Source organism: Psammomys obesus, unplaced genomic scaffold (genome assembly GCF_907164565.1).
Source record: "Psammomys obesus unplaced genomic scaffold, mPsaObe1.curated_primary_1811, whole genome shotgun sequence".
Lineage (NCBI taxonomy): Eukaryota > Metazoa > Chordata > Mammalia > Rodentia > Muridae > Psammomys > Psammomys obesus.
The window spans coordinates 10,595,735-10,619,234 of record NW_026592118.1 but is presented as its reverse complement, the minus strand read 5'-3'; the positions used below and the strand labels follow the sequence as shown (position 1 = coordinate 10,619,234).

Below are 23,500 nucleotides of genomic sequence, written 5' to 3'. Positions count from 1 at the left end.
AGTAGTATTCCATTTGTGTAAATGTTCCACAATTTTTTTTCAGTTGAGGTACATCTAGGTTGTTTCCAGTTTCTGGCTATTTAAAATAAAGCCACTATGAACATAGTTGAGCAAGTGTCCTTGTTGTATGATGGAGTATCTTTTGGGTTTATGCCCAGGAGTGGTATAGCTGAATCTTAAGGTAGAACTATTCCCAATTTCCTGAGAAAGCTCCAGATTTATTTCCAGTGAGGTTGTACACGTTTGCACTCCCACCAAAAATGGAGGAGTGTCCTCCTTTCTCCACACTCTTGCCAGCATGTGCTGTCACTTGAGTTTTTTTATCTGCGCCATTCTGACTGGTACAAGATGGAAACTTAGAGTCATTTTGATTTGCCTTTCTCTGATGACTAAGGATGTTGAACATTTCTTCTGTTGAGTACTTCTCAACCATTCAAGATTCCTCTGTTGTGAATCCTCTGTTTAGCTCTGTGCCTTTTTAATTGGATTATTTGATTTGTTGGTGTTTAATTTCTTAAGTTCTTTGTATATTTTTGATATTAACCCTCTGTCTGATGTAGGGTTGGTGAAGATCTTTTCCAATCTGTAGGCTGCCATTTTGTCCTATTAAAAGTGCCCTTTGACTTATAGAACCTTCTCAGTTTCATGAAATCCCATTTATTCATTGTTGATTTCAAAGCCTGTGCTGTTAGTATTCTGTTCAGGAAGTTGTCTCCTATGCAAATGAGCTCCAGACTTTTCCCCATTTTGTCTTCTAATAGATTTAGAGTATCTGATTTTATGTCAAGGTCTTTGATATACTAGGACTTTTTGTGCAGGGTGATAAGTATAAATATATTTGCATTTTCTACATGCAAACATCAGTTAGGCCAGCACCATTTGTAAAGATGCTTTCTTTTGTCCATAGCATGGTTTTGGCTTCTTTGTCAAAAATCAAGCCCCCATAGGTATGTGAGTTTATTTCTAGGTCTTCAATTCAATTCCACTGATCAACCTGACTGTTTCTGTGCCAATACCATGAAGTTATTGTTACTATTGCTCTGTAGTATAGCATGAAATCAGAAATACTGAAACTGCCAGAAGTTTTTTCGTTGTACAGATTGTTTTACCTATCCTGGGTCTTTAATTTTTTCATATGAAGTTAATGCTCTTTCCAGGTCTGTAAAAAAAAATGTGTTGGAATTTTGATGGGAATTGCATTGAATCTGTAGGTGGCTTTTAGTAGGATGACCATTTTTACTATGTTAATCCTTCTGATCCACGAGCATGGGAGATCTTTCCATTTTCTAAGATCTTCAATTTTTTTCTTCAAAGACTTGAAGTTCTTGTCATACAGGTCTTTCACTTGCTTGGTTAGAATTACACGAAGTTATTTTATATTATTTGTGGCTATTGTGAAGGGGTTTATTTCCCTAATTTCTTTCTTAGCCCTTTTGTCACTTTTAAAAAGGACGACTATTGACTTTTTTGAGTTAATTTTTTACCCAGACACTTGGCTGAAGGTGTTTATCAGCTGTAGGAGTTCTCTGGTAGAATCTTGGGGGTCACTTATGTATACTATCACATCATCTGTGATTAGTGATACTTTGACTTCTTCCCTTCCAATTTGTATCCCTTTGATCTCCTTTACTTGTTTTATTGCTCTAGCTGGAGCTTTAAGTAATATAGTGAAGAGATACGTGAAAGTAGTCAGCTTTGTCTTGTCTCTGATTTTAATGGGATCACTTTAAGTTTCTCTCCACTTAGCTTGATGTTGGCTATTGGCTTGCTGTATATTACCATTGTTATGTTTAGGTATGTGCCTTGTATCTCTGATTTCTCCAAGACTTTAAGCACAAAGGCTGTTGGATTTTGTCAAAGGCCTTTTCAGTATCTAATGAGATGATCATGTGGTTATTTTTTTTTGTTTCATTTTAGTTTGTTTATATGGTGGATTACATTAATGAATTTTCATGTGTAGAACTATCCCTGCATTCCTGAGATGCAGCCTACTTAATCATTGTGGATGATATTTTTGATGTGTCCCTAGATTCAGTTTGCAAGTATTTTATTGAGAATTTTTGCATCACTATTTATAGTGAGATTAGTCTGAAATACTCTTTCTTTGTTTGGTCTTTTTGTGGTTTAGATATCAGGGTGATTGTGGCCTCATAGAATGAATTTGGCAATGTTGCTTCTGTTTATATTTTGTGGAATAGTTTGAGGAGTGTTGGTATTAGTTCTTCTTTGAAAATCTGGTAGAATTCTGTGCTAAAATCATCTGACCCAGGGCTCTTTTTGATTGGGAGGCTTTTGATGACAGCTTCTATTTCCTCAGGGATTATAGATCTATTTAAATTGTTTACCTGATCTTGATTTAATGTTGATAAATGGTATCTATCAAGAAAATCATCCATTTCATTTAGATTTTCTAATTTTGTGGAATACAGGCTTTTAAAGTAAGATCTAATAATTCTTTGGAATTCCTTGGTGTCTGTTTCTATATCCTCCTTTTTATTTCTGATTTTATTAGTTTAGATACTCTCCCTCTGTCTTTTAGTTAGTTTGCTAAGGATTTGTATATCTTGTTCATTTTCTCAAAGAACCAGCTCCTGATTTTGTTGATTCTTTGTATTCTTCTTTTTTTTTAATTTTTATTTTTAGTTACAATTTGTTAACTCTGTGTCCCAGCTGTATCCCGCTCCCTCATTCCCTCCCCCTCCCCAACTCCCTCCCTGGTCTCCTCCCTGCCCCTTTCCAAGTCCACTGATAGGGGAGGACCTCCTCCCCTTTCATTTGACCCTGTTTTATCAGGTATCTTCAAGGCTGGCTGCAAAGTCCTCCTCTGTGGCCTAACAGGACTGCTCTTCCCCTGGATGGGGGGGGGGGAAGACCCTGCCCTTGAGATCCTGTTAGAAATAGTCCTTGTTCCCCTTGCTTTGGAAAACTACTTGGTTACTGAGCTACCACGGGCCACATCCCAGCAGAAGTTCTATGTTATATCTATAAATGGTCCTTGGTTGAGTGTCAGTCTCAGAAAAGGCCCTGTGCCCAGATATATTTGGTACTTGTAGAGCTCCTATCCTTTCCATATCATACTAACTCCCCTACTTTCATATGATTCCCTGCACTCTGCCATGGTTTGGTTATGAGTCTTAGTGTCTTCTCTGAAACACTGCTAGGTAGAGTCTTTCAGATGCCTTTTGCGGTAGACTCCTGTCATACATTCAATGCACATCCCATTTGTCTTTCTAAATGAGGATTGATCATCTTCACCCATGTCCACTTACTTGATTATCTTCTTTAGGTGTGTAGATTTCATTATGTTTATCATATCTTGTAGGTCTTTCTAGGTTATTGATTTCAGTCCTGAGTTTGATTATTCCCTGCTGTAGACTCCTCTTAAGTGTGTTAACTTCCTTTTTCTAGAGCTTTCAGATGTCCTGTTAAGTTGCTAGCATGAGCTCTCACCAATTTTTTTATGAAGGCACATAGTGCTATGAACTTGCTTCTTAGCATTGCTTTCATTGTACCCCATGAGTTTCTGTATGTTGTACCTTCATTTTCATTGAATTCTGAAAGTTTTTAATTTCTTTCTTTAATTTCTTCCTGACCCAGTGGTCATTAAGTAGAGAATTGTTCAGTTTTCATGAGTTTGTAGGCATTCTTTTATTTCTGTTGTTGTTGAAGTCTAGCTTTAATCCATGGTGCTCTGATAGACTACAAGGTGTTATTTTGATTTTCTTGTATTTGTGGAGGCTTGCTTTATGTCTGAGTATGTGGTCAGTTTTGGAGAAGGTTCCATGTGGTGCTGAGAAGAAGGCATATTCTTTTGTGTTTGAATGGAATGTTCTGTAGATATCTGTTAGGCCCAATTGATTCATAACATTGGTTAGTTTCATTATTTCTCTGTTTAGATTCTGTCTCAATGATCTGTCCACTGGTGAGAAAGGAGTGTTGAAATCTCCTACTATTAGTGTTTGGGGTTCAATGTATGATTTAAGCTTTTGTAATTTTTTTTTTTATTTTGTGAATGTGGGTGAATTTGCACTTGGGATATATGTGTTCAGAATTGAGACATCATCTTGGTCAATTTTTCCTTTGATGAGTATGAGCTGCCCTTCCCCATCTCTTTTGATTAATTTTGGTTGAAAATCTATTTTATTAGATATTAGAATAGATACTTCAGCTTGCTTCTTATGTCCATTTGTTTGGAAAACCTTTTTCAGCCCTTTATTCTGAGGTAGTGTATATCATTGTTGCTGAGGTGTGTTTCTTGTATTAACAGAATGATGGTCCTATTTACACATCTATTCTGTTAGCCCATGTCTTTTTATTGCAGAGTTGAGGCCATTGATGTTTAGAGATATTAATGACTAGTGGTTGTTAATTCCTATTATTTTGATGTTGGTGGTGATAGTGTGTGTATGTGTGTGTGTGTGTGTGTGTGTGTGTGCGCGCGCACACTTCCCCTTTTTTGGTTTTGCTGTTGTTGGGTTGTTTATTTCCTATATTTTCAGGGTATAATTAGCCTCCTTGGGTTGAATTTTTTTCTAGTATCTTCTGTAGGGCTGGATTTGTGGATAGGTGTTGTTTAGATTGGTTTTTGTCATCTTGTTTTCTCCATCTATGGAGATTGAAAGTTTTGCTAGGTATAGTAGTTGGGGCTGACATCTCCGTTGTCTTAGTGTGTGTAAGATATCTTTTCAACCCTTGTGGCTTTTAGAGTTTCTGGTGAGAAGTCAGGTGTATTTCAGGTTTGCCTTTATATGTGACTTGGCCTTTTTCCCTTACAGCTTTTAATATTCTTTCCTTGTTCTGTATATTTAGTGTTTTGATTATTATGTGAAGGAAGTATTTTCTTTTCTGCTCCAATCTATTTGGTATTCTATGGGCTTCTTGTGTGTTTATAGGCATCTCTTTCTTTAGGTTAGGGAAGTTTTCTTCTATGATTCTGTTGAAAATATTTTCTGGACCTTGGAAGTTGGAATGTTCTCCTTCTATTCCTATTATTCTTAAGTTTGGTCTTTTCATATTGTCCCATATTTCTTAGATGTTTTGTGCTACAAACTTTTTATATTTAATATTTTCTTTGACTGGCATATTGATTTCTTCAATTGTGTCTTCTACACCTGAGATTTTCTTTTCCATCTCTTATATTCTGTTGGTGATACTTGTATCTGTAGTTCCTGCTCTTTTCCCTAGGTTTTCTTCAAATTGTGCTTTCTTTATTGCTTCTATTTCCTTTTTTAGGGCTTCAAAAGTTTTATTCATTTCTTTCTCTCTTTGATTGTATTTTAAAAATATGGCCATGCTAATCTTCTCTGTATCATTCCAATTTTAGTATTTGTGCTGCCAAAGCAAGCACTTTGGGTGTGTTTTCTAAATCCTTGTTTAACTTTGATTGCCACATTGAGGGTAGATCATCCCCTCCTAGATGCACCCAGAGGTGGATTTCCATGGTGAGTCTATACTCAGTCAAGTCAACAATGAAAATTCATCATCTGTTTTCTTGGTAGTATCACCAACAGATCTAAGATTTCTCTTCACATTTGATAGCCCTGACATGACACACAGGTTAAAGCCTTGAGTATTCAGTGGTGGAGAAAACAGAATTGCAAGGGGAAAGGTGTGGCTTGGCACTCATTTACATTCCCATGATCTTGGAGAAATATCTTTGATGGAGAAGTCAGTGAGGTGAGCAATGTTGCACCCTCAGGCAGCTCCTTGCTATTTGTCCAATGCCTGAAAGAAATAACTCAGGAGAAATGTGTGTTAGATTTGTGCTTTCAGAAGTTCAATCCACAGTTATTCAGCTCTAAAGTTTGGGGGTCCAGGATAAGAAAAAGAGCTGTTCACCTCATGGTGACTTGAACACAGAGGGAGGGACAGATAGAAGGGGAAGGGGGGGATTAGAAAAAGAGAGAGAAAACAAGTTGTCTTACTCGGTGATTTCCCCCATTCACCCCTTCACGTGATCTAAGCCTCACCTCCTATTATATTTGCCATCAAATTATGAACCAGCAATGACTTGTTCCACTGACTGGGTGAGAGGCCCTACAGTCCAATTAGAATTATCTGGAGACCAGGCATCCAACATCCACCACACCCAAACAGTAGCAGATCCAAAGTGCCCGACCACTCTGCCCCACAAAGGAAACTTCACATCACACACTTTAGAACAGAAATCAGATGTGACAGGAAGAGAGAGAAAATGACAGGAAGAGAGAGAACTCATCCTCTCTGGCAAAAGAAATGGGGGTGGTTCTTGGTGAGCGCTGACATTTTCTAGGTTCAACTTCATTAGGAGCACCTGTTGTGTTTGCTACATGTAGATCTATCAAAAGCTAATGGTGTGATTGGGGCAGGTATCAGAAACACCACAGTGTTAGGGAAGGCTGGATGTAATCGGGTCCTCTTTCGCTTCCTTCCCTTTGCCAGGAGGGTCTAGTGTGTAGGAATTCCCCAGGGAAGACCCGATGTGGTAAGTTGAAATTGCAGAGCTGAGGCAGATGTGTTCAAACATTTTCTGGAAACAGGGAGAGCCCTGGGGACCTGCTGCACACGTGAGCAGGGCAGCACTCAGCACTGTGCCTAGCACAGGCAGCAGCAGTGAGCAGATGACAGGCAGGCCACATCTCATCTGCAGTCAGGAAGCCGAGTCGGATGCTGGTGCTCTGCTCACTCTCTCCTTTCCACTCAGTCTGCGACCCCAGCCCATGAGATGGTGCTGCCCACATTGAGGGGTCTTCCCATCTCCATTAAACCTCTCTGAGAACAGTGTCAGAGACACACTCGGAAGTGTGCCTTTCTAATTAATTCCAAATCCTGTCACATGAACAATCTAGACAAAACTTCACAGCACCTAAGAGTGGAAGCCCAGTATGCATGGGTCTCATCCTTTTAAATTAGATGTTATTAATCAGACCATGCTTTTCAGGCTAAGCTATAAACAGAAAAGTCCGTGACTTTGCTGAGGTTACACAGTTGCTAGAATCTGTGGGAATTTTCAGAGTAGGAATCTATTCCAACATTTGTTCTGCCGCCGAATGCAAAACAAATGCCAGGATTCTTCACTTGCCATGATTACACAGACCATTGACTACTGGGAAGCAGGTCCCACAGAGCTGAGGGTCCTGGCCCCATCACTGTCATCATTCCGACTGGTTGATGCTTGCTCTTAACTGAGTAGACATCAGTAACCAGCAGATCCTGACCAGGTCAAAGCCGGAGCGAAGGATGCTGTGGTCAGCCCTAGAGCCCCAGGGCAAGAGCGAGTCTACCTCAGCTCTCCAGCACCACTCCTTCCTCAGAAGAGGTGGGCAGATAGCAGCCTGTGAGGAAGAGACGCAGACCCCAAAAGCCCTTCAGATGATCTGATAGGCAAGCCACACACACAGGAGAGACCCATCTCAGGCTGAGTCTCATGTGTGACACCTGCCAATCCTCCCTGGAGGGCACAGCCCACTTGGCCCGCCATGCTTCAGGCACTTTGAGGTCTGACAGACACAAATGAGCAGAGCAGGGGGAGAGAAGTATTCCTCCACAGGAGCCCGCCTCCTTCCTTCTGCTGTGTGAAAGCCGCTAATGCTCAGTCTCTCGGTTTTCCACCCCGGTGCCTTAGCTGCTGTGTTCTGAGCCGGAATCTCCGGCCTCCCGCAGAGATGCCAGCTTCTGCCTCTTGCATGTGGGATTTGTATCTTTAGCGAACAAGTTGTGCCATGACAAGCTCCTTCACAGTTCCCACCCCGAGCTCTCCCAAAACTGTCTGCCCTCATAAATCACACTATGGAGGGATGTGTGGTTAAAGGCTTGTGTTCAAGTGTAGAGCCTCTCAGCCCTACCCGACACCTGCCCCTCTCTTTACAGAGGTCCTCACGGGCCGATCTCAACTCCACTGCAGCTGTCTTTCCAGAAAATACTTCATTATTTGTTAAGGTGACCTGACCCTTAAGACATTTGCAGTAGTAAGATTCCAGCCAAATTCTTCTGACTCTGGATCTGAAAAGGGCTTTCAAATGATCCAGACTGTTTACGAGAGTGTGTATAGCTCCAGAGAACAGCAAATTACATACAGTGAGGTTTAAGCAAGATAATATAAATTAGTCTGTCAGATTTTTTTTCTCATATTAAATCGGGAGGTAGAATCTATGTTCTAGCTATCCTTTTAAATTTTTTGCCAGATGATTTTTTTTGGCAGTTGACAAATTCCTACATTATTTAATCTGCTTTTTCATTTTTTAAATTTATTTTTAATTTATATATTTACTTTATGTCACAATCATAGCCCCCTCCCTCCTTTCCTCCTGGTCCCTTCCTTCTACCCTCTTCACCCTGTTTCTCCTCCCCTTGTCTTCAGGAAAGGGGAGCTACCCCCTCTAACCCACCCCCAGCACATCAAGTCACATCAGGGCTAAGCTCCTCCTCATCCACTGAGGCCAGGCAAGGCACCCTGGCTAAGGCACAGTGTTGGAAAGCAAGGAACAGAGTCCATGCCATAGACAGAACCTATTCAACTTACTAGGGAACCCACATGAAGATCAAAATGCCCATCAGTTACATATGGGTAGTGGACCTAGATTAAGCCCTTTGGTTGGTGCTTCTGTCTCTGTAAGCCCCCTAGGTTACAGTCTGGGTTAGTTGATTCTGTTGGTTTCCTTGCAGTGTTCTTGTGCCTTCCAGGTCCTTCTTTCTTTCCCTCCCACTCTTCAACAGGACTCCCCAAGCTCTACCTGATTCTTGTCTGTGAGTCTCAGCATCTGATTCAAGCAGCTGCCATGGGACCATGGGGGTCGGGTGGGGGGAGGTCTTCAGACAATGGTCAAGTTAAACTTCTCTCTGTAAACACGGCAGAGCATCATTAATCATGTCAGAGATTGGCTCTCTTCCACGGGATGGGTGTCAGGTTGGGCCAGGCATTGGTTGGTTATTTCCAGGCTCTATCTTTATTTCTGCACATCTGTGGACATCCCTGTAACCTCCTTGTAGCCCACCCTGTCACGGGTCTCCAGTTCCTCTCACCCCGCCTTCAGTTTCCCTTTTCTCTACAGGCCCTCAAACCTCCCCTCCCCACTCCCCCCAGATCCGATCCCCCCTTTGTTTCCCTCTCCACACCCTCTCTACTTCCTCTTTTACTCTCTATCCTATTTTCCCAGCCAGATGACCTTTCATTGAAATATTTTCTCTCGTAGCTTCGTAACTAGCTGGCCATTCCACTGCACTGCTGCTGACACCATCTATGATGTCATGGGTGTGGCGGCTGTCCACGCTAAACCCTACGGACTGCAGAATTCGGGATCTCCTTAACAGCTCCAGAAAGTTCTCTGGCTAAAGACCCATGCCGCATCAGCCAGGCAATGTTTCCAGTGTCATCAAAAGTGATATTTCTGCTATGCTTAACATTAAACTGCGTGTATGTATGCACATACACGTACAATAAGCAATTTTTAGGTGAACATAGAGTAACATGATTCACCATAGCTTTTCCAAATATCTTTAATGTTATTTAGTCTGCTTCCAAGATCACCCAAAGGGCTTAATGCTCTAGTTTTTCCCACAACAAGGGCTCCAGGGAGCAAGTCTGAGATGAGGACAGAGAAACAGCATACCTCTAAGGACTCCGCTGAGACTTTCACTGCCTTGTTGAGACAGAGTCAGTCTGTGGTGGGGCCTGACTTGGATGCTCAATGTACAGATCCCGAGATAAAGTGTTCCAGCCATCAGCGGTCTCTTCTCCTCACTAGCTTTTCTTGATAAAAATCTTACTGTGTTCCATAGAGCCTTTCGTTGTTGCTAGGAACCGTTGGCTTTTTATCACACAATTACCCAGGTTGCAATAATGGGATTTGGGAAGCCCACAGAACCATAACCGGTCACTCCCACACATCGACAGCCCGCATTTCATCAGAGATGGTACAGGCTCTACACTCGCAGGAGTGGAGGTTGCCAGAGGCAGGTGACTGCAGATGCCCTGGACTTGGAGGGCACAGTCCCTGACCACAACCTTACCTAGGTAAGCGTGGTAAACATGGCTCATCCTCCTGGTTCATTCTGTTCATTCTAGACCCCATAGAGTCACAGACAGTATGGACTTCCATGCGGGATGTTCCAACACAGTATTAGGATCTGGGAGCCCTAGAACTGGAGGGAGCACCTGAACGCCTGGTCTCCTGTACAGATGGTGAGGCTCAGGCCTCAGCCTCTCTCTCGAGGCCTGGCTGCTGAACCTTCCTGGTCAGGTTCCTCTTGCAGGCACAGAGAGTAGGTACTTGGATGTCAAGGATCTTGATTTGAGCCATGCTTTGGGGACTGAAGGAAAATTGGCCTTATAAGCCAGTATTGCCACCCTCAGACACTTTGGTGATGTGAACTCCAGAACAAGGAGGGGGAAAAGGGAGAGGAGGAGGAGGAGAAGGTAGGAGAACAAGAAAGGAGAATGAGGAGGAAAAGGAGGGGGAGGAGGAGGAAAAGCAGCTAAAAGAAAAAAGGCAAAGGTGGTCTTTTAAAGTGCTTTAGAAACCTGTGTCTCCTCCAGGACAGAATACATAACATATGCCTTATAGCTCCACTTCAGAGCTTATAAATGTCAGCTCTTGAAGCATATCCATATCCCAAACCTCGGGTTTGTGAGGTACAGCAGCCATTCTCCTTCCTTGTGGACATCCCCCCACAGCCTGTTCCGACACCAGGGCTGGCTGCCCAGCACCTCCACTCACTTCTGTGTTCTGCCAATCTCATGGTGTCTTCATAGCCTCAGAGCTACATGCAGCTCAACTCTTGTCCACCTCCTGCTGTAACATTCCCAGAACCCAGAGTCTATCCCATTTTATTTTCTCTTCCTCTTCCTCTTCTTTCTTCCGGGTGGAGTGGGGAGAGGGGTGGAGACAGTACTGGGGATTGAACTCAGGACCTTATATGTACTAGGTCAGTGCTCTGTTACTAAGGTATAAACCCAATCTTTTTTTTTTCCTCTTTATTTTGAGACAGGATCTCACTAAGTTGTTGGGCTTGAACTTGTAATTTTCCTGCCTCAGCTTCCCAAGTAGCAGAGATTACAGGCTTTGGACCACCAAGCCCAGCATTTCCTTTTTAACTTTGTAATAAAAAGAGCTTACTAAAAAAGGAAAAAGAAGCCTGGGAAATGGCTCAGTGGGATAAAGACACTTGCTGCCAAGGCTGACAGTTTGAGTTTGAGCGTCAGCACCTCGATGGTGGAAGTAAACATCAGACCCCCCACAAGTTGTTCTTTGACCTCTACAGGTGTGTTGTGGTGCACTTATGGCCCCCCAAACCAACTAATTAAATAAATATGCTGAAACTTAACGAAGAGAAGGCTAAAGGACAGTTCAATGTGTGCCTGTACCTAGCAACATGGCTATGTGACCTCATGACTAGAACCAGTGGCATGTGGGCCTTTATCCCAAGCAGTGTCCTTTGTCAGTATGTTTTGTGAAGTATTTGAATGTAGATCCCAGCATCATTCCCACTCATCTCTGAATACTGAAGCACGTGCATCCTAAGAAGCTCTTCCTGAAGAAAAAGAACACAGTCGCATCTTCCAAAAACACTGTGATCCCTGCTGTCTATCACTGGAGCCTCAGGCCATATGCAAATGTTCTCGCTCATTCTCAACGCATCATCGATGGACTGATCACAGTAACAGATGACTGAGTCTCTTGATTTCCTCCCCATGTGCTGCAGCTTCTCCTTCACCTTGAAAGCAGGTCTCAACAATTAGTAAAAATATTAAGTATGAAAGCTTCTTCGAAGCATCAAGTAATCTCTTGGTGTTTCCATATCTGCTCGTCACAAAAACATCAGTATTTATTGAAGAAACCACATCATTTGCCCTGCTGCTTCGCAGACTCCGATATATGTCTGTGTGCTCAGTCCTGTGTGTGTCCTGTAACTTCTAGTAACTGGGTTCACTAACCTTTTTGTATTAGGCCTCTGTGTCTGGAGGTCTTACTCTTCAGAGCTTATGCTGCATTTCCCTGTGATGGTCATCCTTGAGTGGCACTTTACGGGTGATTGGACTGTCCCTTGGGTCATTTGCAGTCATTGCTGACACACTAGGGTATATTTTGTACCCATCAGCCTCCCCGCTTCAATAATAAGCCTGATTCAACCACTGGAGCCTCTCCCTGCCTGTATCTTAGTTACTGAGCACATGGCTCATGTAGAAAAAGGAGATGTGTTTGAGTCTCCCTCTCATTCAGCAGATTTTGAGGGCTATGGTGGGCTTTAGTGACCCCCAGCACTGGTGACCAGTGGGCTACGTTCTCTTGCTGAGTTTGCAGATGTGTGACAGCTGATGATGCTGAGCTGGAGCCCTTTACAGTGGTTGTTATCAAGCCTATCCGTTGACAAGGAGCCTTTTAAAGTTGGTCTTTGAAGTTGGCCCTGTCAGGAACCTGGAGTTGGTCATTTGAAGAGTCTGGATACATTGGAAGGACATCTCTAAGCCTGTAGTGTGGGTGCTGTGTGTGGCCAATCAATATTATTGCCATCTTACTGATCTCTACTGTCAGAGGATACATGAGTATCAGAAACTGTGGAAATATGAGTGGCAATCAGGAAATAACCTATGTAGCCAACCTGCTTCTACTCACAGTTCTTCAAAACTAGTAGAAATGGTTGAGAGAGGCATTCGGTTAATCGTATACAAGTTACATAAATCAAAATCTGTTGCAACCTACAGATTCCTTGTGGGTTTAAACCAAACACATGTGCACAGTTCCCATCTGGGAATAAAAACAAAGGCAGCAACATTGTTACAAAATCTCCAGCCCCAGAGGATGTTGTAACATTGTTTAAAGTTTCATCATTTGATGGGGTTTTAGTTAGCTTTTTAAAACCTTTTGTTCTTGTGATAAATGTGATATCTTGCTGTGTGTATAAATTACAGTTTATGTACTAAATTTATTTGTGACAATTTTATTTGTGGACATGTTTGCTCTCACCCCTCTCCACCTCACTCATGTTTCTCCCATCCATGACACACACAGACTTTCCTCCCTACAACTGCCTTTCCTACATTTTTGTCTTCTTATTTTGTTTTGTGATGCCTGACTTTAACCAGGACCATCTGTTTGGTCTCCGTTTTGGAGCCTGGTGAATTCACCATTTGTTACACTGAAATGGAAGTCAACTACCATCCAGTCCCCAGAATCCATCATATGCAAATAGTTCAGCCCTTCCCTGATCCATGATTGACAGGTCCAGTCTTAAGCAGGCCCAGCACAGGCAACCATAGCTACTTGATCTCTTGTTTGCAATGAGTGGCTGTCAGTCCTGAAGACAGCATTTTACTTCTCTTTGCCCTGTCTCTGAGCTCTTATATTCTTTCTACTTTTTCTTTTATAGTGCTTTCTGAGCTTTAGAGGGAGCTGTATAAATGCCATGCTTAGGAATGAACATTAAATTTATTTATTCTAAGCACCACTGTTCTCTACAAGAGGAAGCTTCTCTGATTAAGGTTGAGAGCAGCATTTGTCTATGGTATAAACATAAGTACATAAAGACTTGTTTTTATTGTTTTTAATAAAACACACACACACACACACACACACACACACACACACACACACACAGGAGTGCAGGTGTCCCAGGAGGCCAGAAGAGGGCATCAGATACCCTGGGGCTGGATTACAGGTGATTGTAAGTCACCAACCTGCGTGCTGGTAACCAATCTCTAGTCCCCTGTAAGGGCTTTGCATGCTCTTAATCACTGAGCCATCTCTCTATCCCCCTTAACATAAATATTTAGTTTGGTGCCGTATGGATTTAGCTCAACCATACTCATGATTTCTTTTTAATGCATGAGTTTCAGGCAAAGCTAGTAACCTTTCAAGTCGGCTGGCAGATTCTGTTCTGAGTAAATGACTGGAATGTACGTTTTGGAAGGTTCAAAGGTTATTTTGTTATAGCTGTTGGATATCTTCACATGTCAGTTTGAAGAAGTTAAATGAGGAGTAAGCACCCTCTTTCTGGGGATACCCAGCTCATCCATCTCTAGTTCACTAATTATCTGAACACTAGAGAATTGTATTGTACACAGACTGATGAGAGTAAGGGTACCATTTACATACAGAATGTGGGACATTGGCACATGACAATAACTAACACACTAACAATAACTAAGCTTTTGATGGGAGTCTCTTAGACTCTTGTCCTTGGAACTTCTGTGAGGATGTCTTCTCTTTATCTCTTTGTCACTGTGGTATTAAATGTACTTCCTTGTGTAACATCATCCTCCTGTCCCTGTGTGATGTAATATTCTTTTCTCTGTGTGACATCATCTCCCTGTTCCTGTGTGACTTCATATTCTTTTCTATACGTCACATCCTCTCCCATGGCATCAAATGCGCCTCTCTATATGACATCATCTCCCTGTCCATGGAGTCATGCAATTCCTTGTGTGACATCATTTCCTTGTTCTGAATGGCGTCATCTGCCCATCCCTGTATGACATTTCTCCACATTATAATTATAGGGATGAGAAACTGGCAACATCTGATGAAGAGGCACAAACGTATGATCTGGAAACCTACTACATCCGCCGCTATTTTGCCTAACTCTGCCTCTGGCACACCTTTTTGCCCAGGGGCCTCTACTCCCCATGGTGGCTCTGCAGGTGGTTTCTCAGGGAAGGCTGATATTTGATGAATCTGTCTGATAACTGTATTAACTTGTCATTGTGCAGTTTCAGCCGGTTCACAGCTGTCCCTCTTCCAGGTGTTAGAAAAGCAGTAAGCGTGGCCTCTTTGATAACAGCTTGTGAGGAGCAGAGCTGAACGCACCCAGCTTTGGCAAGCTGGGTGTGTGAGGTAGATGAGTGCTGTGTATGCTGAGAGCAGAGAGGGACTGAGTCTGCAGGCAGAATCAGGAGCACCTCACTCTGGAAGTGACCTTCATGCTGAGTCCAGGATGTGCTCACCTCATAAGGCAAGCGGAGGCTGCCGAGTGCGGAAGCGCAGAGGCCGGAGAGGTATGGTAGTACTCAGGAGCAGCAGGAATGTAAGCGAGAAAAGGATCTCTGGCAAGACTAGGAGGGACTGTGAGTGAATTGAGACTCAAGAATTTGGTCAAGATAACTTCTGCTGAAAAGATCCTTTTTTGTTAAAGGGAAGGAAAGATTTAAAAGGTCGTGGTCTTTTGTAAAGTCCACTGTGTCACAAAATTGTCATGTATTGTTTGAGCCCACTGAGAAGCTGCTTCTGGAAGGGAGGTTGCTCCTCTTCCACTTCAGACCCAAGCATGCTTGACTCACAGTGTCCTCCATGGCCCTTTGTCTGGAATGAGCTGACCCCCAGCTCTGACAGAGCAACAATATTGTGTGGTTTTGAGCTTACCTTAAAAGAAAACCATTTCCAACAGAAGTTGCTATTGTTTATAAAAGTGTCATCAGTGGGCAGGAGAAGGCAGAAGTTAAGCCATGGAGAGAAAACTCATGGTTGGCTTGAACAAGACTTACCCAAACAGGCGGACAGTCGGGTGTCTGTCTCAAATTCACAGTTTATTCTTCACATCATACCTCAGAGAAGAGGAAACAGCCCAAAGCAAATGAATCTGCAAGATTGTAATCTAGCTCTAAGTATGGTATTCAGAGGCAGAGTTTACTCACCAACAATGGGAAGAGGTGACGCCAATGGGTTGCAAATCTCACATCCCAATGAACAGCCAGCCACCCCATCAGTGTTGACATCCACATTCACATTCACTGGTCAGAAAAGAACGTTGGTTCTGCAGCAGTTGCTCTTGAGAACACTGGAGGCCAGCTAGTCACAGCCACGTCAACCAGGATGCTGGCCACTCAAAGGTCAGAGCCAGGGCAGAGGCATAAAGTCCTGGTGGGGAATGCCACTGGAAGAGTCCCTTGTTATTAGTGTATGTGGTGTGGAAGAGACCAGCATCTGCTGAGGTGCCCAAGGCCTGGGTTTTTATAGACCTTCAGGTTTTTGCCCGGAAGATTTTTTTCCTGAGCCTCCTTCACAGTGGACTACAAGCTGTAAGATGTAATGAATCCTTTCCTCCTCAAATTGCGCTTGCTAATAGTGATTACCACAGCAACAGAAAAGTAACTAGGACACTAATATCCCTCCTTCCCCAGTGCCATGTCATCATGACGCATATTAATGTAAAAAGCTTGGCGTGTCTGCATGTACTCTAGACTCCACAGATGAGAGAAACCACATGGCATGTGTCTCTCTCAATCCCACTTATATATCGCTCAATATAATGATCTCTAGTTGCATCCCTGGTCAAAGGACATGACATATAATTGAAGGAAATTGTCTTTAGTAAACCCATCATTATATATAGTGATTATACATCAATAAGAAGATATTTTAAAATGCTAAAGTAAAAGAGAAAGAAAAAGGACCAGAATTGCCTTGACAGCAGCAGTCCTCAAGATGAACTGTATAGTCATTGCAATAGTGTCCCCATTCTAAGTACTTTTTTCAGTGTGGTTAATTTAAACATTTTCAGAAAAGCGGGTGTAGACTGGACAACACAACAGGGGAAAAGCAAAACCAAGTTCCAGGCTTCACACAATTTGACCCAAGACTTTCTGGAAGTCTGCAGAAGCCATCACAAGGTGACAATGACAGAGAGACAGACACACAGGTGATGGGGTGGAGTGGAAAGCCACACCCTAAACCCTGCAGGTAAAGGCCAGCCTAGCATGGTGTCACTGCAGGGGATAACAGCGACCCTGTCTCAGCCAAGGTGGAAGGTGGAGACCCACACTGCAGGTTGTTTTCCATCCTCCATACCCACGATGTGGCGCATGCATGCCTGAACTCACATACCTGAACATACACATGCACCTCTGCACATCACGCACACACATAAAGCATACACAGATTTTTTTTTAAGTTTTCCTTTATAAGGCACAGTGTAGTGCCCCACAGGATGGGTCAGTACTCCCACAAAAACACCACGTCAGGCCCCAGGGTGCAAAGGTTGCTGATGAAACATTGGGATCACAGGACTTATCCCAGAGAGTGATGATCTCAGAATTTCCTGGGACAGATACAGGTATAAATAGATGAATTCAACGTTTGCCTCATACTACAAACAAGTCCTTCCATGCAAACCAAAGCCTCATTTGTTGACAGGAAAAATCAAAAATGTTTCAGAAAACATTACAAGAGATAATTATTCTCATTCTGTTTTTAGCATCAATTATACATAATAATGGATTTCACTGTGACTTTTCACACACGGATACAATGTACTTTTATCATATTTGCCCCAGTTTCCCTCTTGTGACCCCCATTCCTCCTCCTTTCTTTTTTTTTAAAGATTTATTTGTTTGTTATTTATATAGTAAAAAAAAAAAAGGGCATCAGATCTTGTTATAGATGGTGGTGAGCTACCATGTGATTGCTAGGAATTGAACTCAGGATGTTTGGAAGAACAGCCAGTGTTCTTAACCTCTGAGCCATCTCTCCAGGCCCTCCTCCTCTCTTTTTTCCAGATTTCCAGATCATTCACCTTCTTCTCTTGGGTCTTTTGCTTGTTTGTGTCTTTTGGCAGTCTGGGGGGAGGTTGTGGTTGCTATTATTGTTGTTGTTTTAATTTATCAGACAGGTTTATTGAGCAGGTATGGAAATGGCTTCCCTACAGGGATGGAGGTTTTTAGAACAAAGCCTGCACCGGGGTGGACATGGTTAAACGTCATTGTTAAAGACTCTCACCAGTGTCTCAGGCACTGTTCTCTCTTCCAATGTAGATGTGACTGACTCCTGACAGATCCGCATACACCTGTGCACTGTTGCGACACATTCATCCATTTGGGTGCCTGAGAGATGGCTCAGTGGTCAAGGGCGCTTGCTGCTCTTTCAGAGGACCTGAGTTCAGTTCCCAGCTCCCATATTAGATAGCTTACAACCTGGAACTCCATCTTCAGGGGCTCTGATACCCCCCTTCTGAACTCTGGAGGTTCCCTCGCATACATATAAAATATAAAATGAATCATTTTTTTTAAATCCACTCATTGTGAAAGCTAGAAAATGAATGGAGATGGATTTGTGTCAAATTAAATGGTGACCCCTTTTTGCAGGGTTCATATAGAACCGATATGCAAACTCCTGAGGGCCTTTCTAGGTGGAAGCTTTGAAATTTATCACAGAAGACTTTACCCCACTGCAAGGATGCCAGCAGATAACACTATCATGCTTTGTCTGCTCCAAAGAGGAAAATAGGAATTGCCTGGCATGTATTGAGAAGTATTGTCAGGACAACAAAGGGAAACAGTGCCACCCACACATCTGTCTGTACCCTCATCCCCAAGCTCTCAAGTCTAATCTACATAATGCATTCAGGGGATGGCATTAGAACCAAGCAGGCTATGACAATTTGCTTTGGGGAAACTTTCGTTCTCTCCATATTATTTACATTCTTGATTTCTAATAACTTCCTTTTCAAATGAGTCCAGTCTGTGTGGTGCTTTTCAGCCAACCATTTGATGTAAAATGCCTTTCCCATTCAGTCGGCTCAGTACTGCCACCTTCACTCAGAACGGTGTCCATTCGCCCTCTCTATGCTGTGCCCTGCCTTTCTCCCCAACAGTCCCATCCTTCAGACACTGCCCTGCATTCCCTCTGCAATCACAGATTTGCAAACACCTGTACACTATTTAGTATGTAGTTTGTTACGGGGGAGAGGGGAAGTGTAGGTACAGACCTACACAGCAGAGATCTGAGGGTGTTGTCTACCCTGTTATTTGAGACTAGGTCTCACACTAGTCTGGAGCTCACTGAATAGTCTGGCTAGCCAGTGAGCCCCAGGAATCCACCTTCTTTGCCACCCAAGTGGCACCCAATCCTTCTTTGCCAGGATTAGACACAGGCACCTCCATATTTAAGTAGGAGCTCAGGACCAAACTCAGGACCTCATACTTTCAAAGCAAGCATTTACCCACTGAGCCATCTCCCTAGCCCATAATTATTAATTTTCTAAGGGAATAATTGGCATTGGAAAAAATCAGAGTCATGCCAGCCAATGATAGATTCAAAAAGATGTCTATGGCAGGAAACGGGGTAGCTCTTCTGGAGTTACAGCAGGAGCTTATAGGCAAAAGGAAAACAGGCTTTCAGGGTGTGGCCACAGGTGATTTCAGATTCAGGAGGTTGTCAGTGTCTTCCTCCTCTGTTGTAGCAGATTCCATCCGCTTGGTGTTTCCACTCCATATGCTCTACCCAAGAAGTCCTCCATATCCTCAAACTCTGTGTGTGTGGAGCAGAGATGGCGCAGAGATGCCCATCCCTGGCAGCCACACTGCCGGAGCAGGAAGTAGGCACTGTGTTCAAAGGGTCTCTCTCCCAGATGAACTACACAATTCATTCCACACGTGTCCATCAAACACTAAGGCGGGTTTCTGGAAGGCTCATGTTTCTTTTCTATTTCCCTCTTGCAGATAAAGAATTCATCTATAGAGAACGGAAAGGGAACGTCATACTGCGGAACGTTGAAACAAATAATTCCACGGTGTTAATAGAAGGCAAAAAAATTGTAAGTACTCTGTCTAATGACCAGGATAATTTCAGAGTAATTTTTTTTCCCTCCTTCAAGTCAATAAAGCATAAAATGACTTTAGGTTTCAACTTTCAGTCGAGCGGAGGAGAAGCATTAACTTGTAATACCACTGGCTGAGCAACTAAAGATAATGGGAAATTGAAAGCATACTAACTTAATATAGTTGAAAGCCTGCTTTCTTTGGGGGTCCTAAAAAGTCTTCCACAGGTGGTGGAAGCAAGTGTTGCGTATCAAGTATAACTGAAAGATAAAGTCCAAAGGCTTTCACACTTTTATAGAACAATCGAAATAAAACCCACAGAATAATAATACTTGAAGAGAACTTGCTCAATCTTATTTAAGAGAAAAATCTCTTGCCTGCTCATGGGATATTGTCTTAGGCATCGTGGCTATGTCGAGATAGAGAGTACTGGGTATAATAGGTTTTTTTGTTTTGTTTTGTTTTTTATGGTTTAAAATAAGTACTGAGCCAATCTGAAAGTATTACGTTTTCAGTCGGAAGAATTTGCTTTGGATTTGTGTGTGAAGATTATTAGTCACACTGACTGAGGTTTACTACCAGAAATCATCAAAAGAGAATTGACTTCTTTTTTTTTTTTCTGCTGTAAGGATACTATGTCTTTAACATAGATTCATCCTGCTTTTTATGTGACCTGGCCCTGCCTAGTGAGGGTGCCAATCCTGGAATTGTCTTGGGGTTGAATCAAATCATCTCCTCCATAGAGGACTAGAAGGGATGGGCCCACCTTTCTGCACTAAAAGGTCATTTCGGGTAGAATTATTAAGAATTCATCTGACTTGGCCTACTTCAAATACTAAAGTTACAGAAATGTTTTAACATGTTTATCAGGAGGAGAAAACTCCCTGCCTGCTGCCAAAGGCACACATACTTATAGCTCAGTTGGGGTTTTGTCTGAGCAGGAAGGATATGTACAGTTCAGAAGAGCCGGAACAGTCCCTTTTCCAGCACCCACATGGTGGTTTACAACTGTTTATAACTCCACTCCCTGGGAATCCAATGCCCTTTTCCGGCCTCCTCAAGCACATATGCGGTATACAGACATATATATAGGCAAAACACCTGTATACATAAAATAAAAATAAGTAAATCTTTAAAATCAGCAGTTTTCAACAGGTCGTGTTTAACTGAGGTTTTCTTAGAGAAATAGTGAGACAATTTCAGAATCCACCTAGGTACAGAAAAAGTTTCATCTAACACATTAACTGTCTTATTCCATTACCACAATCTTTATTGCCCTGAAATATCACAAATGCACTAACTTACAAACATTTACTGGACACTGAAATGGGCAATCTCATCAATGGATAATTTTTCACTCAAAGCCACATTCAAATGCTTCCAGAAACAGATTTTTTAAAAAGACAGAATAAATGTCACTTAGTGGCCTGCACTGTAATTCAGATGCACAATTTGGGTTTACTTTCTTCTCAGTTGCCTAGTTGCTTCAAGTGTTTAGGCTCTTGTTTCTTCATTTCCAAGTTAAAAATAACTTCTCCTTCCAGCTTGGACCACGGTGTGTGAGTGTGTGTGTGTGTGTGTGTGTGTTGGGGGTGGGGGACTGTTGTGAGACCCAGAGAAAGGTACCTGTATACCCTGTGTCTTCCTAGGAAGGTGCAGCAGGTTGAGATCAAGGAAACAGGAAGCATGGAAAAGGCACATTCTGCTCTTCTCTGTTACTCTTACTGCGGTAATTAAAACCCTGGCAAGAAGCAACTAAAGGGAGGGCAGTTTATTTGGGTTGATGGTTTGAGTTAGTCATAGCAACAGGAGGCCGTGTAAGTGGATCTTCTCACATCTGCTGCTTATTCACAGCTCAGTGGATCAGGAAGCTGCCTCTAATCCTCAAGGCCAATCTCAGATAGTCAGGCCCCACCTCCCAGAAAGTCCAAAATCCTCCCAAACAGCTTCACCAACTCTGTAGGGATAGCCTAACTGTAGCCTCTTTTATTGACAAATAGGTTATCCATTCTTTTTTTATCTTTTTTTTAAATTCTTTATTAATTACACTTTATTCACTTTGTATCCCCCCTGTGGTTCCCTCCCTCCTCCTGTCCCAATCCCTCCCTTCCTCCACTCTCTGCATGCATGCCCCTCCCCAAGTCCACTGATAGGGGAGGTCTTCTTTTCCTTCCTTTTGATCCTAGTTAATTAGGTCTCATCAGGAGTGGCTGCATTGTCTTCTTCTGTGGCCTGGTAATGCTGCTTCCCCCTCAGGGGGAGGTAATTAAAGAGCAAGCCAATCAGTTCATGTGAGAGACAGTCCCTGTTCCTATTACAATGGAACCCACTTGGATACTGAACTGCCATGGGTTACATCTGTGCAGGGGTCTTAGGTTATCTCCATGCATAGTCCTTGGTTGAAGTATCAGTCTCAGGAAAGACCCCTGTGTTCAGATTTTTTTGGTTCTGTTGCTCTCCTTGTGGAGTTCCTGTCCTCTCCAGATCTTGCTGTTTCCCACTTCTTTCATAAGATTCCCTGCACTCTGCCCAAAGGTCAGGTTGGTCAAGTAGAGAAACAGAAAACAAACTGAATTCTGTAGTCAGCAAAAAATTTTAACTATATCCTGTAATCTCACTAACCACACTCTTTTTCCTCAGCCAATTAAAACAGATCGTTTATACATTTATCTGCTTCTAGCCTCTTCCTTAGCTTGAAGTGATTGAGTGGAAGAACGTGTGACCCTGTATGAACCCAGTAAGAAGGAGCCAAGTCAGTATCCTTGGGACTGACGAGGAGTTGGGCTAAAGCTGGGCATTGGTGGCACAGGCCTTTTAATCCCAGCAGACTGGAGGCAGAGGCAGGAGGATCTACAAGGAGTTCCAGGACATCCAGAGCTACACAGAGAAACCTTTTCTTGGAAAACAAAAAAGAGAGAACTTGGGTTGAGTGCTGGCCTCGTGTGGTATATCATGCCTTACCTTTCTGAAGCAGCATTGTTTAATGAAAGATCTTTAACACTGTTATTGAATTAGTCACTTGTATTGCTATGACAAAACACTTAACAAATGCAGCTTAAGGAAGGAAGGGGTTTCTCTTGGCTCCCAATTTGAAGTGGGTACAGTTGGACACAGTGAGGAAAGAGTGGCCCCAAGAGCTCGAGGCAGCTTGTTGTGTGGAGTCCATGGCCAGGAAGCAGTGAGTGATGAGCACCTGTAATCCCCCTCCTCCTCCTCTTTATTCTGTACAGGACCTCAGTCTATGAACAGTGCTGCCCACATTTAGAATGGGCCTTCCCAGCTCAACTAACCCCATGTAGACAATCCCTCACAGACTTGTCCAGAGGTTTGCTCCTATGGTGATTCTAAATATTGTCAACTTGAAAATCAATGTGAGTCATCACAAGTCTGCCCCTTGGCCATTACCTTTGTCAACTTTTAAGCCTTTACCTTCAAACGTGGTCTCCAAAGGTTCATGCCATTTCACAATGCAAAGTGCATTCAGTCTGACATCAGAAGTCGGTCTCCTAATAGTCTCAACACTGCTTAAAAGTCCAAGAGGCTTAAGGCTGTCCCTTAACTGCGAGCTCATGTAAATTAAAAGGCAAGTTACCTATTTCCAATATACAGTGGCCCAAAGCAAACATTCCCACTCTAAAAGGGAGGAATGGGACAACGGCAGAAAGTGGTCAGACCAAAGCAATCCCAAAGTCAAGCAGGGCAAACACCAAATCTAGCATCTGGAGCTTGTGATGAAACTATTTGGGTTCCAATGGGCACAGGTACCTCCTCCCATCCAGCCCTGTTGCTCGATCACCTCTCTCTAGGGAGACCCCCACGATAACCCTTTTCTCAGCAGACATACTGTTGTCCTAGCATCTCCAGCATCCTGAGAGCTCCCTTGCATCTTAGGCTCCCTCTTCATGTGGGAGCCTCCCTGCAGGTGCTCCAACCCCTTCCCCACACATTGTCTGGCCTTAGCAGCTCTCTGGAACCATGATACGAGATCCCTTGATG

General features: G+C 42.9%; 1 protein-coding gene and 1 non-coding gene across 4 annotated transcripts in view; one reads left to right on the top strand and one right to left on the bottom strand.

Moving 5' to 3' along the window:
* Dpp6 (dipeptidyl peptidase like 6) overlaps nt 1-23,500 on the top strand; it is a 749,167-nt gene that overhangs the window by 485,114 nt on the left and 240,553 nt on the right. For all 3 annotated transcript variants that reach the window (XM_055612951.1, XM_055612949.1, XM_055612950.1), the window contains exon 4: nt 19,406-19,500. In XM_055612951.1, the coding sequence (XP_055468926.1) occupies nt 19,406-19,500 (95 nt within the window). The remainder of the gene's footprint in view (nt 1-19,405; nt 19,501-23,500) is intronic.
* LOC129681124 (U6 spliceosomal RNA) lies at nt 5,239-5,347 on the bottom strand. Its single transcript, XR_008720781.1, has one exon. It is a non-coding gene; the product is annotated as a U6 spliceosomal RNA (small nuclear RNA).